The sequence below is a fragment of the Erpetoichthys calabaricus genome, chromosome 9 (assembly GCF_900747795.2).
Source record: "Erpetoichthys calabaricus chromosome 9, fErpCal1.3, whole genome shotgun sequence".
NCBI classification, from domain to species: domain Eukaryota; kingdom Metazoa; phylum Chordata; class Cladistia; order Polypteriformes; family Polypteridae; genus Erpetoichthys; species Erpetoichthys calabaricus.
This window is the reverse complement of record NC_041402.2, coordinates 8,590,793-8,604,909: the sequence shown is the minus strand read 5'-3', so window position 1 is coordinate 8,604,909 and position 14,117 is coordinate 8,590,793. Positions and strand designations below refer to the sequence as shown.

The 14,117-nt window shown below is 41.3% G+C and overlaps 1 protein-coding gene across 5 annotated transcripts in view; it reads left to right on the top strand.

The window, feature by feature from the left end:
- golga2 (golgin A2) overlaps positions 1-14,117 on the top strand; it is a 138,878-nt gene that overhangs the window by 75,334 nt on the left and 49,427 nt on the right. For all 5 annotated transcript variants that reach the window (XM_051931966.1, XM_051931964.1, XM_051931965.1 and 2 more), the window contains 4 exons: positions 7,561-7,619; positions 7,717-7,858; positions 8,138-8,227; positions 13,809-13,916. In XM_051931966.1, the coding sequence (XP_051787926.1) occupies positions 7,561-7,619; positions 7,717-7,858; positions 8,138-8,227; positions 13,809-13,916 (399 nt within the window). The remainder of the gene's footprint in view (positions 1-7,560; positions 7,620-7,716; positions 7,859-8,137; positions 8,228-13,808; positions 13,917-14,117) is intronic.

Below are 14,117 nucleotides of genomic sequence, written 5' to 3'. Positions count from 1 at the left end.
GTCTGTCCCGTTTAACTGTGGTGTGGGGGTGTGAGTCCTCTTTTTCAGTACTATCTCGGGCTTGATTTGTGAAGTTTTGTGGACTCCTTAGACTGTCCCGTTTCACTGTTAGGCGGGGATAATCTGATTCAAATATGTTGTGTTGTCCGTATGTGTGGGGTTTTTGTATGATCTCGAGTGTTCGTTTTTGGTTGCTCTTCTGTTTTTGAGCCTCAATCTCGGGCTCGATGGGTGACCGTGTGTGGAGTCCGTAGTCTGTCCCGTTTCACTTTGGGGTGTGTGTCTGACTCCTCTTTTTTGTGTGATATGGGCGCGTTGCCTCATTTCTTATTTCTGTTAGTGGAGGGGTGCTTTGTGTCTCATTTCTTATTTATGTTAGTGTGTGAAATCCGTAGTCTGTCCCGTTTCGTGTGCTATGGGCTTTGTGTGGCGCTTGCGTGTGACTCCTTGTTTTTGTGTGCTAGGGGCTTTTCGCCTCATTATTTCTGTTAGTGGAGGGGGGCTTTGTGTGTCGTGGGTCTGAATCCTCCTTTTTGTGTATGTCCCGTTTCGTGTGCTATGTCCGTAGTCTGTCCCATTTCATGTGCAATGGGCTTTGTGTGGCGCTTGTGTCTGACTCCTTTTTTTTTTTTGTGTGCTAGGGGCGCGTTGCCTCATTTTTTATTTCTGTTAGTGGAGGGGGGCTTTGTGTGTCGTGGGTCTGAATCCTCTTTTTTGTGTGTGTCCCGTTTCGTGTGCTATGGGCTTCGTGTGGCGCTGTGTGCCATGGGTTTGTGTGGCGCCTGCGTCTGACTCCTTTTTTTTGTGTGCTATGGGCTCGGCGCCTGATTTCTTATTTTCCGTTTCTTGGAGGGGGGCTTTGTGTGGCGCCTACGCACTACGTCTTTTGCGTCCACGGCCCATGTCCCTGCGGCCATATCCGGTTTACCATTCTCGTTTAGTAATATGGATCAGTACAATTAACCTTTACATTATTCACCGTACAGAAGTGTCAAAATTTAAGCTGTAGAATGTTGGCAAAATATGAGACAAATTTAAAATGTGTTTAAACTTACTATGTTATGGTTATTAATGGAAATAGTTCAGGGTGGTGCTGAGTTTTACTGGCATGGCAACCCCGTTCCCAAAAAGGAAAAGAAAATAGCATTTGTCTGGAATTAAACAGCACATTGCAGGAGTGAACAACGAAAGAAAGCACTTTTACAACCCGGACTAAAAAACACGTAGTCACTCTTGCCTACTTTTGCAGGTGCTAACATTCAGCTCGGTGACGTGTACATGTATCCATCATTTCTTCTTTTTCTTCCTCTCTCTCTCTCTCTCTCTGTCTCTTTCTGCTAACCTCTATTCCTTCCTGTTTTGACATTTTATCCCAGCTTTTTCCATGGTACCATCTGCTATGTGATGTCCTTAACTTCCAGCACTTCAATAGTCATTTTAGGATCAGATCTCTCATCTTCCTTGTTTAAAAGGCAATATTGTTTTTTTTTTTTTTTTGTTCTTTATTTCGCCTTATACAATTTCTTGCATTAGGAATTTGTTAGTTTTCGCATACCCCTTGGGTCAGAGCGCAGGGTCAGCCATTGTACAGCGCCCCTGGAGCAATTGAAGGTTAAGGGTCTTGCTCAAGGGCCCAGCAGAGTAGGATCTCTTTTGGCAGTGACGGGGATTCGAACCGCCAACCTTCAGGATACCATCGCAGATCCTTAGCCTCAGAGCCACCACTCCGCCCTCATTCTGTCTAGTTTGGGAGCACATGCTGTCACAAGATGGACTAGGGCAAGGGTGTCCAAACTTTTTTTCCACTGGGTGCCACATACAGAGAAAAATATATAAAGGGCTGGGCCACCCACTAGAGGTGAGGTATATTGCGTTACCTCCTGTGTATTAAGCTAGCAAAATCAATCAAACATCGGTAAATTATGCTTCATAATTGAATATGCTTAAAGAAAAAACAGCATCACCGCTCTCCATTAATGGGTTTTCATTTATTGTATTACAGAGCGCTTTCGTCACATACAATCGAGTAAAAATCAAAAGCACAGGCTTTACCTGACACTTGGTGTTTTAATTTGCCACACAACTGTGTTTCTGGACAAGTGAAAGTTGTTGAATTCCTGCATTTTCTCCGGGCACATTATTCCTGCAACTTTATTGAGGCACTATTTTATGAAGTCACCATCTGTAAAAGGTTTCCCGTGACGGGCAGTGAGTTGCACTATCTTGTAACTGGCTAATGTGGCATTTTCTTGTGTTTTGTTAGCACGGAAAAAATACTGTTGTTGAGCTAGGAGACTGGCTGCCATTTGCTTAAACTTTCTTTTCTCGCTCGGCACCAGTTTAGGACATGTAGGTCGGATGTTTGGTTTCGTAGTGTCGACGCACATTATACTCTTTTATCACTGCAATAGTTTCATCGCAAATCAAATAGACACACTTGCTCCTTGACTTCTAGGAAGAAATATTAATTATCCCACTGTGTCTGAAATTTTCTGCACTCACTTGCTATTGTGCATTTCTTTGGTTCTGCCATTTTTGGTCATCCGTTAGCAAAATTGTTCTTTGGTTGCGCTTGTTTGTGAAGACTCTGCCTTGATCAAGACAGTAGCTCCACCTTGTGTTAAACCTAAGAAGTACAATACAGTTAAGAACAAGTTTTGTATGTGGGCCATATTTCATTATATTTTTAGAATTTGCTGTGGACCAATTAAAAATGGATGGCAGGCTGTAGTTTGAACACCCCTGGACTAGGGGAATGTTAATAGGTTCATGGTGGCCTGAACTTTTGAAAAGAGTAGCTGTGTGGCACTTGCTTTCAATCAGTTGGTGTTGCAGCCTTTCCATGTCCTATTGGCTTCTGAAACAAGCAGCACACCCCAAGAACATGCTTTTTCCATCTTCCCTCACAGGTTTAATGTTGCTGTGCATCTCTCTCTCTCTCTACTGAATAGTGAAAACAGTTCTGGTTAGATCACCCATTGTCTTCAGTAGTGAGTGGAGTACATGTGTAGTGTATGCCAATAGAAATCTATAAGTAGTAGTGCAAATGGAAAGGTTCTGGGGCCTCATGCATAACACCATGCATAGAATTCGCACTACAACATGACGCAAGCACAAAAGCGGAAATGTACTTGCGCACAAAAAAATCCAGATGCAGGAATCTGTGTGTGCGCAAACTTCCACGTTGTTCTGCTACATAAATCCCGATCAGCGTGAAAAGTAACACACATGCATGCGCCTGCTGTCCCACCCCAACTCCTCCCAGAATTACACCTCTTTGAATATGCAAATCAATATAAATAGCCCTTAAGCTCGGCCTTCTGTGAAAAGACAATGGGAAAAGCACGGGGTAAAATAGAAGAATTTCAGTGAATACCAAGTGGAGGCAAAGAAAAACGTACTATTTGTTGGTTTAAACAGTGATATAATCAACAAAAGGAAGTTGATCGAGTGACATAGTGTGTCAGAGAAACTCGAAAGCTCAAGTTCACAAAGTCGCACAGTGCCCAAAATAAAAAAAGAAATCACATATCAAAGTTGCCGTGAAAAGGCGAGTAGCACTGCTTTGATGCTGGGTGCCGCCAGTCTGCAAAACCGAGCAGAGAACTTGTGTATGACAGGGTATGAGCTACCGTGGAAATGTGTGTGGCTTTACGCCAAGTTAAGGTTTTACACATCGCGATTTGAGTGTGGAAACTTTCGCACATAACATTTTTGTGCATACGCACCATTTATACATGATGCCCCAGGTGATACTGTTAGATTTTGGATGTGTTATCCTGGCATGCTTTTAGATCCACATATTTCCTTAGAAAGCAAAGTAAATGCCAATAAAGAAAGAGTAGCTCTTACAGATAGTTTGTTATGGTGATCTGTTTTCATCCTTGGGAACAGTGGAGATGAAGAGGTGATGGGTAGGTTTGGGGTCAAGGAGAGGAATGAAGAAGGTCAGAAGATAGTGGATTTTGCCGAAAGGAAGGACATGGCTGTGGTGAATACATATTTTAAGAAGAAGGAGGAACACAGGGTTACGTACAAGAGTGGAGGAAGATGGACACGGGTAGAGTACATCCTATGCAGAAGAGTCGATCCGAAGGAGATTGAAGACTGCAAAGTGGTGGCAGGGGAAAGTGTAGTTAAGCAGCATAGGATGGTGGTCTGTAGGATGACGTTGGAGATCAAGAAGAGGAAGAGAGTGAGGGCAGAGCCAAGGATCAAATGGTGGAAGTTGAAAAAGGAAGACTGCAAGGTTGAATTTAGGTGAGACAGGCACTGGGTGGCAGTGAAGAATTACCAGACAGCTGGGAAACTACAGCAGATGTAGTAAGGGTGACAGCAAAAAGGGTGCTTGGCGTGACATCTGGAAAGACAAAAGAGGAAAAGGAAACCTGGTGGTGGAATGAGGAAATACAGGAGAGTATACAGAGGAAGAGGATGGCAAAGAAGAATTGGGATAGTCCAAGAGATGCAGAAAGTAGACAAGAGTACAAGGAGATAAGGCACAAGGTGAAGAGAGAGGTGGCAAAGGCTAAAGAAAAGGCATATGATGAGTTGTATGAGAGGTTGGACACTAAGGAGGGAGAAAAGGACTGATGGGCTGGACAGAGGGGCTGAGCTGGGAAAGATGTGCAGCAGGTTAGGGTGATAAAGGATAAAGATGGAAACGTACTCACAAGCGAGGAGCATGTGTTGAGCAGATGGAAAGAGTACTTTGAGTGGCTGATGAATGAACAGAACAAGAGAAAGAAGAAGTTGGATGATGTGGAGATAGTGAATCAGGAAGTGCAACGAATTAGCAAGTAGGAGATAAGGACAGCTATGAAGAGGATGAAAAATGGAAAGCCCTTTGGTCCAGATGACATACCTATGGAAGCATGGAGGTGTTTAGGAGAGATGGCAGTGGAGTTTTTAACCAGATTGTTTCATGGAATCTTGGAAAGTGAGAGGATGCCTGAGGAGTGGAGAAGAAGTGCACTGGTGCCGATATTTAAGAATAAGGGGGATGTTCAGGACTGCAGTAACTACAGGGGGAATACAATTGAGGAGCCACAGCATGAAGTTATGGGAAAGTGTAGTGGAAGCTAGGTTAAGAAGTGTGGTGATTAGTGAGCAGCAGTATAGTTTCATGCTAAGAAAGAACACCACAGATGCAATGTTTGCTCTGAGGATGTTGATGGAGAAGTAAAGAGAAGGTTAGAAGGAGTTGTATTGTGTCTTTGTGGACCTGGAGAAAGCATATGACAGGGTGCCTCGGGAGTGGCAGAGGAGTATGTAAGAGCTGTACAGGATGTGTACGAGGGAAGTGTGACAGTGGCGAGGTCTGCGGTAGGTGTGATGTATGCATTCAAGTTGCAGGTGGGATTACATCAGGGATCGGCTCTGAGCCCTTTCTTATTTGCAGTGGTGATGGACAGGTTGACAGACGAGATTAAACAGGAGTCCCCGCAGACTGTGATGTTTGCTGATGACATTGTGATCTGTAGCGATAGTAGGGAGCAGGTTGAGGACACCCAGGAGAGGTGAAGATATGGTCTAGAGAGGAGAGGAATGAAGGTCAGTAGGAGCAAGACAGAATACATGTGTGTAAATGAGAGGGGGGTCAGTGGAATGGTGTGGATCAGGGAGTAGAGTTGACGAAGGTGGATGAGTTTGAATACTTGAGATCAACAGTACAGAGTACAGTAATCCCTCCTCCATCGCGGGGGTTGTGTTCCAGAGCCACCCGCGAAATAAGAAAATCCGCGAAGTAGAAACCGTATGTTTATATGGTTATTTTTATATTGTCATGCTTGGGTCACAGATTTGCGCAGAAACACAGGAGGTTGTAGAGAGACAGGAACGTTATTCAAACACTGCAAACAAACATTTGTCTCTTTTTCAAAAGTTTAAACTGTGCTCCATGACAAGACAGCGATGACAGTTCCGTCTCACAATTAAAAGAATGCAAACATATTTTCCTCTTCAAAGGTGTGTGTGTCAGGAGCAGAGACAGAATCAGAAAGAGAGAGAAAAGCAAACAAATCAATAGGGCTGTTTGGCTTTTAGGTATGCAAAGCACCGCGGCACAAAGCTGTTGAAGGCGGCAGCTCACACCCCCTCCGTCAGGAGCAGAGAGAGAGAGAGAGAGAAAAACAAACATCAAAAATCAATACGTGCCCTTCGAGCTTTTAAGTATGCGAAGCACCGTGCAGCATGTCGCTTCACGAAGCAGCTGCACAGAAGGTAGCAACGTGAAGATAATCTTTCTGCATTTTTAGACGAGCGTCCGTATCGTCTAGGTGTGCGAACAGCCACCCTGCTCAATCCCCCTACGTCAGGATCAGAGAAAGTCAGCGCAAGAGAGAGAGAGAGAGAAAAGTAAGTTGGGTAGCTTCTCAGCCATCTGCCAATAGCGTCCCTTGTATGAAATCAACTGGGCAAACCAACTGAGGAAGCATGTACCAGAAATTAAAAGACCCATTGTCCGCAGAAATCCGCGGACCAGCAAAAAATCCGCGATATATATTTAAATATGCTTACATATAAAATCCGCGATAGAGTGAAGCTGCGAAAGGCGAAGCGCGATATAGCGAGGGATTACTGTAATGGGGATTGTGGAAGAGAGGTGAAAAAGAGCGTGCAGGCAGGGTGGAATGGCTGGAGAAGAGTGTCAGGAGTAAATTGTGACAGACGGGTATCAGCAATAGTGAAAGGGAAGGTCTACAGGACGGTAGTGAGACCAGCTATGTTATATGGGTTGGAGATGGTGGCACTGAACAGAAAGCAGGAGACAGAGCTGGAGGTAGCAGAGTTAAAGATATTAAGATTTGCACTGGTTGTGACGAGGATGGATAGGATTAGAAATGAGTACATTAGAGGGTCAGCTCAAGTTAGACGGTTGGGAGACGATGTCAGAGAGGCGAGATTGCGTTGGTTTGGACATGTGCAGAGGAGAGATTCTGGGTATATTAGGAGAAGGATGCTAAGGATAGAGCTGCCAGGCAAGAGGAAAAGAGGAAAGCCTAAGAGAAGGTTTATGGATGTGGTGAGAGAGGACATGCAGGTGATGGGTGTAACAGAACAGGATGCAGAGGACAGAAAGATATGGAAGAAGGTGATCTGCTGTGGCAACCCCTATTGATCTATTTTCATCCTTATTTTAGTGAAGTGTTTTAGGAGAACACTCTCCCTGTCCAAAGGATGACAAGTAATTGGTGCATGGTTTAAAGTGCTTGACAAAATTATACACCATAAACCATGTTGAGGAGTAATTTGATGTTCTGGAGGGGTGCATGAAAGGTTGTTTTCCACCATCATTAAGAGCAAAGCAAGTGTTGCAACATCCGTTGGAAAAACTGGTTTGCATTCCAGACACTCATATAAAGTATGCCATTGTACATTCTTGCTGCTCTAGTGTCTTCCTGTGGCCTCATGCCCAATTAAAACAAATTTATATAGAGGTATTTTTGTTTTTTGTTACCTTAAAATAAAATAAGAAACAAGTTTAAAGTGTGAGGGGGGGGGGGGGGAAGGTTAAAATAAATCTTTTGTTTTACATAAATCTTTCTTTTGTTTTAACAGTATAGTAAAGACCTGGAAAAAGAGAGAGACAGCCTTAAGATTGAAGTATACAGGTTAAAGTAAGTAAATAAATAAATAAGGAAGAATGCACAGCTACAAAGAGAGATGTATTTTTGCATTTTGTGATGGTGTTTCCTTTTCTATTTGTTTCTTTAGTAAAATATATGAAGAAGTGAAACAGGAAAGTTCAGAATTGTCTGAGCAACTACGATTGAGACTAGTGGAAAATTCAACAATGAAGATGAACATTGACGAGTTGAACAAGAAATTGGAGATGGCTGACCTAATGATCCAGCAAGTAGGAGAAAATGACTAAATTTACCAATATTTAGTATTAATAGCCATACTTTAATATAGTATTATGTTGTGTCAAATGCCTTAAGAAGAGAGCACTAAATAGATTGCTGTGAATATTGATGTGTCTGAGAAAATATGCAAGTTCAGTTTTTGCCTTGTGAATAAAACTAGAAGCTTAAGCTTACACTTCTCATGACCTTTTAATAGAAAAAGAGGCTTCCTAATGGATTGATCTGTTCTGACCACTGCACTTTTATGCACACTTTATTTATCTTTGCAGTTTTCCAGTCAGTCACAATCTCCAGGTGCCAGTCAGCAACTTCATATGGCAATGGAGGAAAAGATTCAGTTGGAGTCACAGATGAGTCAGGTTTGTGTATTACATTTTTCGATCTGCTGCAAAAAGATATACATTTATGTGCTTGTCAAAGGTATAACAGCATTGTTGTGTTATAAAAGATTAATGAAAATTGTATTTTACCAGGAAATTTCAGTTTTTGTTTTCTGTGGAGGTTATGTTCCTAAAAAAAATTTCAAAACTGAAGCATTGATTCAATGGAATAAATGGGGATAGGTTCTGGTGGGACGCTGGCATTGAAGACCTTGTTGATCCTTCCACTGTTTCACCTAGAGAAACCTTGTTATGGCTTTTACTTCCTTTGTACTCAAGTTTGATTGTCTTGTAGGTGCTCTGCTAGAGGCTGATCCAAGGACCTCACTAAATCATCCAATTGGTGATAGCAATAGGCAGTGTGTATAAAGGGCAGGTGTTTTGTCTTGGTAGAGTATTATATTTCTCTCTTTTCCCCTTTTGTATTATTAATATGTAGCCTCTGTCAGAACGCCTCAAATGTCACAAACTTACCACTGTTTATAAGGTATTATAGCATACTAGCCGACGCCCGGCGTAGCATACGGCGGTGTAAAAATAGGAAAGGAAAACGGTGAGAAAGGAATTCAGAAATCAAGAAGAACTAAATACTTCTTGAAAGACGCAATTGTGCATAGGTGTTTTGGTGGAGAAGACCGATAATGAGTCGAAAGATCTAACCCTAGGAAAAAGCCACGTACAACTGACCATGGCTGAAGACTGGTATCAGGTCTGTGCTCTGGTCTTTGGGTATCCAACAGTGCATGTAGAATTTCCGGCCAAGCAGGGTTACATGTGAAAGTGATAAATAAATCAGGCTTTCCGAATTTACGTACTATGGCCATGGCATCCTGATAGTTTTGTTGCATGTATCTTGGACTTCCTGGAATTGTGGACGGTAATATGATCATTTTGCCTACATGTACATTGTTATTTTCAGCGTTTTCTTGCAATGCGTCTGATAGTCCTTTGTATTGTTACACGTGCAGATCTTGTTGATGTAATCTGAGATAGTTGAGACCCGCGCCCTCTGTTTTAACATGCGCATCTACGACGTACTGTTGGAATAGTTTCCCACTGGAATGCAAAATACTAAATGTATTCCTCATTGCTAATCTGTATGCATAAAATTGGCATTGAGTAAGCCTTATTCGCTTGGCGGTTCTTTTATCGGGAACATGTTGTAAATCTTTGTGCCAGCCAATGTCTCCGTAAGGGAATAAAAGTGGGTACACCATAGGATCGCAATTCATATTGAGCGTGGAAATCTGTTTACAGGAGTTGCCTATGGGATAGATGCAAATGTCCCTTTTGGCAGGCGATTCTCCATCTTCTCTGGCAAAAATCGCTGCAACATCGGTGTGACATGTTGGGGCATTGTATCGTCGTAAGTCCTGCCTAGGGTTTCCTTGAAAACCATTCGTACAAATGCTGTTGGATTGGACTGAGCGATTTCATGCATGTGTTTGTATGATTTAGCGAAGGAGTTGATGGTTCTGAGCATGGAATCTAGCTGGAGAAGTACATTTTCGCTGCATGCAAAGTTTGCTTTATTTTGTAAGTGTACTTCAGTAGCTTGCACTGTGTCAAAAACATACAACTGTCCATATCCTGGAGAGGTAGAAGTGTTAGCGTATAGTGGAGAGATTTGGTGATAAATGTGCCTCTGTATTTTAAAACAGTATGGTCCGTGGCCAGGAGGTTGAGTTATCTGTGCACCCATGGAAGCAAACGCTAGAGAAGAGTTGTATTCTCGAATGTGTTCACGATAATTTTTAGCTTCTGATGTTTGCTGTGTAAGAAGCTGTTGTAAAGACACAGGAGCCGCAGGCAGCATGGGGAAGGGTTTGGAAGAGGATGAATAGGAATTGAGAAAAGCTATGTTGGCTACGTGTGGGTGGGACAGGTTTTGAAGTGGATGCAGGATGATCCAGAAGAGAAATATATACAAGAGATAACTTCTCCCCACCTTCCCTCCTACATCTATAACCTCAGGCAATTAGGTGTAGTAAAAGACAAGAAGGAGTTAAGTTACAATTTAAACAATGTATTATTGATAATATTCAGAAATAAGAACAATATGCAAAGTACATTTGAATATTGGCAACCATACAACCTGATTAAATGGTGATGTGTAGTTTCAGGCGGCACACAGACTTGTTAGTTACTTAAAATGTCTGTAGTTAAGGCATCATTTTGTGGTCAACTTTCTTCAGAAGAGGCTGCATGCCTGTCTCAATATGGCTGCCGAGCTGTGTTGTTCATTGCATCAGTTTAGAGAGAGAGAGAGAATTTATAGATTCTCTGTCCAACCCCTATAGCCAATAAGCCATCATAGTACGTAAAGGCTTCTGATACAAGCCAGTTCTAAACAGCCATACTTAAGACCAATGTGGGGGATAGAACACCTTCACACCTGCCATCCCCCAAAACTATATGTCAAGATAAAGCTTGGCGGTCAGGCAGCCTGGCTTTCCTATGGGGGGTTGAAAGACTTCGGAGAAACATTTACCAAACTTGTTTCAGGCACTTCCCCCAACTCTGTCGTAAATTTCACTTTCCTGAATTAGTTTTGCCTAGGTTACAAATAAAGACATACAAATTATTTATCAACTTGTATGCAAAATATCACATCACAACAGCAGGGATGTAATCAGTGTGAACATGTGAACTGCACTTACTGGGAATCCCATTTTTGTGGAAAACAATTACAAGCCCCCATCACAAAGAGTGTTCAATGCATACCCATGCCTCTCCACGCCCGGTAGAAGCCTGTGCATCCTTTCAGTGTACTGTAGTGCACGTGCAGCTCTGGACAACAAAGTGCATCACAGACCTGTTGTTGCTCAATTTTGCATGTCAATCTTGTACTATAGGCCTTTCAGGTTTTTTTTTTTGTGTGTGTGCTGTGCATGCCTACGAATGTAACCCCCAATGTCCATCCCTGCCCCATCTCACAGCAAAGATGAGGCACAATTAGACTGTGGATGTCGTGAAATAGATTACACATTGATAATAATGGGATTGGAATTGTGGATTTATTGTAGCTGCTTAATCATATGCTCAGTGTTAAACACTGGTGTCTAATCAAGTTGCTTCCTCTAATAGTAAGGATAAAGTCCAAAACAGGACTTCTTTGTTAATATACTCCATTTTATGGCGATTATGGATTCTTTTGTTTTTCAATGCTTCTTAAATGCAAACTCATTCCATTACTTTGTTTCCTCAGCATTACAGCTTAGCTCAACAAATGTGCTACGGAGTCTGTAAAACAAATTCTGATTTGAGCAACGTCTAAAAAATTATCCTGTATGTCTACTACAATAACCAGGTTTCCATGCAAAAGATTTTGTGTGTTTGAAATATGTATTAACACTTTGAAATGTTTGTTATATAGGTGATGGAAACACTATTGCAAAAACTTTTTTTCTGTTTTAGAGCAAAATTTTACTTGAAAAGTTGCGAGACACTGTAGTGAAAGCTTTTCTTAAAGGAAGAAATTTGATGTGTTGTGACAAGATTTTCATTTCCTAAACATTGTCATAGTAATTGTACAAAGCAATAACAATTATTAAAAATCTGTAATAAATGTAGGTTAAATGCTACCAAATAAATAATAAAATAAACATGATATGTAAATGCAAATTATAAATTATTACTGTTTTAGAATATAGCTAATGCTTACATTCTTCTTCCTGTACCTTTTGTGTTGTCATTGTAGCCACTGGTAGCAGAGTATATGTGCCACCATCTGAAAATGTTGGATTTTTTAGAATTAATCAGATTCTAAGATTCTTTGTAAACAGTAATTGCAAAAATGAAACCTTGAAAAGATACCTCATCAAAATGTTACAAAACTATATCCATCCATCTATTGTCCAACCCGCTGAATCCGAACACAGGGTCACGGGGGTTCTGCTGGAGCCAATCCCAGCCAACACAGGGCACAAGGCAGGAACCAATCCTGGGCAGGGTGCCAACCCACCGCAGGACACACACAAACACACCTACACACCAAGCACACACTAGGGCAAATTTAGAATCGCCAATCCACCTAACCTGCATGTCTTTGGACTGTGGGAGGAAACCGGAGTGCCCGGAGGAAACCCACGCAGACACGGGGAGAACATGCAAACTCCACACAGGGAGGACCCGGGAAGCGAACCCGGGTCCCCAGGTCTTCCAACTGTGAGGCAGCAGCGCTACCCAGTGCGCCACCGTGCTGCCCTACAAAACTATATTTAACATTAAAATGTTAAGTGAATTAATCTTGATAACACCAAAATATCAGTGCATTTCATGCAGTAAACCACAAACCAAACCAACAATTTAGCTCTATCTGCCCTATAACTTGCCCTGCATAAGCTGGTTTGGAAGATGGAGAAATCCTGTACACAGGCGTAATATAAATCAGAGCTAGAAAATCAAAAGCCATTTACTGTAGAGGTCAGACATTTTGAGAAATAACAAATAATAATCATTGGTTTTCAAATCCATGTGATTTACAGTATGCAAAACTGTGGTTACATCCGAGTTGTTCCGCAGTCTTAAATTAAAATTATCTTGTTGTTGCATGTGTATATATTGACAAACGTTTTTTATATTTGAAAAGATTTTATGTAAATTAATATATGAACAGAGTTCATAGAAATGTTCATTTCAATGTCTGCATTGAAATGATATGTACATATATCCTCAAGTGCTACCAGTGTACATTCTAATATAAAAAAGGAAACCAATTATTGAATTTTATATATTTTGTATCCCCCTTTATATGAAAGATTGCTTTTAAATGTACTTCAGTACTTTATCTGATATATAATATAGATAGATAATATACACATGCATACAGTAGTCTCACTTATCCGACATTCCGTATTGTTCGACGTCCCATCACAAAAAAACCCCAAAAAAACGCATCAGTGGGCAAGAAGAACTGCAAGTTGTGAGCGTAGTCTATTTTTTGTTGCGAAGTTCAATTTTTCAGTTAATTTTTTCTGTTGTTTTGTTGTAAAACATGATTATTAGTTTCGTAATGTGTAAAATTATTACATAGTTTGACGTTAATAGGCTTTTTTTAACATCTCCCATTCTCCGACGTTTTCGCTTATCCGATGCTCTGCCGGCACATTTATGTTGGATAAGTGAGACTGTGTGTTTGTGTGTGTGTGTGTGTGTATGTATGTATGTATGTATGTATGTATGTGTGTGTGTGTATGTATATGTGTATATATATAAATCCTAAATCCATTGTATCACCGTTTTAAGAGGGGGTTTCAGAAGAGCAACCGCATCTCCTTGGGGTGTGTTCAGCCCCTGTCTTCACAACATGAGCGGTACAGACGTGATGTGGCTGGTGCATAGAGCAGGCCAGGGGGTTGGCGAGTGAAGCGAGCAGGGGGCGAACCCCCTAGTAGTCCTATAAATTTATATGAAAAGTGAAGCTGTATTAAAACATGTTTCTACAGACACATTCAGAAAAAACATGTTGTGGACTTGTGACGTATTAACAAAAAGGAAAGCATGGTTTCTCTAGCCTTTTTTTGAGGACTGACCATATTTTTGTGCTTTTGTATTGCAGCTGATGGAGTCCATAGAAAAATTGAAAGCAGAAAGAGATCAGTATGCAATGCAAATTCAGGAAGATGGAAAAGTCTGGAAGCAAAAAACAGAACAGTTAATCTCCCAGGTGCATGTCTTGTTTTTAGTTTTCAATTTACAAGTACAGAACTGTAGTATAGCAGTCTTTCTTGATGGAATACTCCATAAATGTTGAATGTTTTAGTCAAACTTCCTGTTTTAAGGCATCTGTATTTTGGTTTATTGTGCTGTTTATTTAATTTATTTGTCTCCATTTTTTTTTTTTTTTACCTGTTGGATACCTGTATCC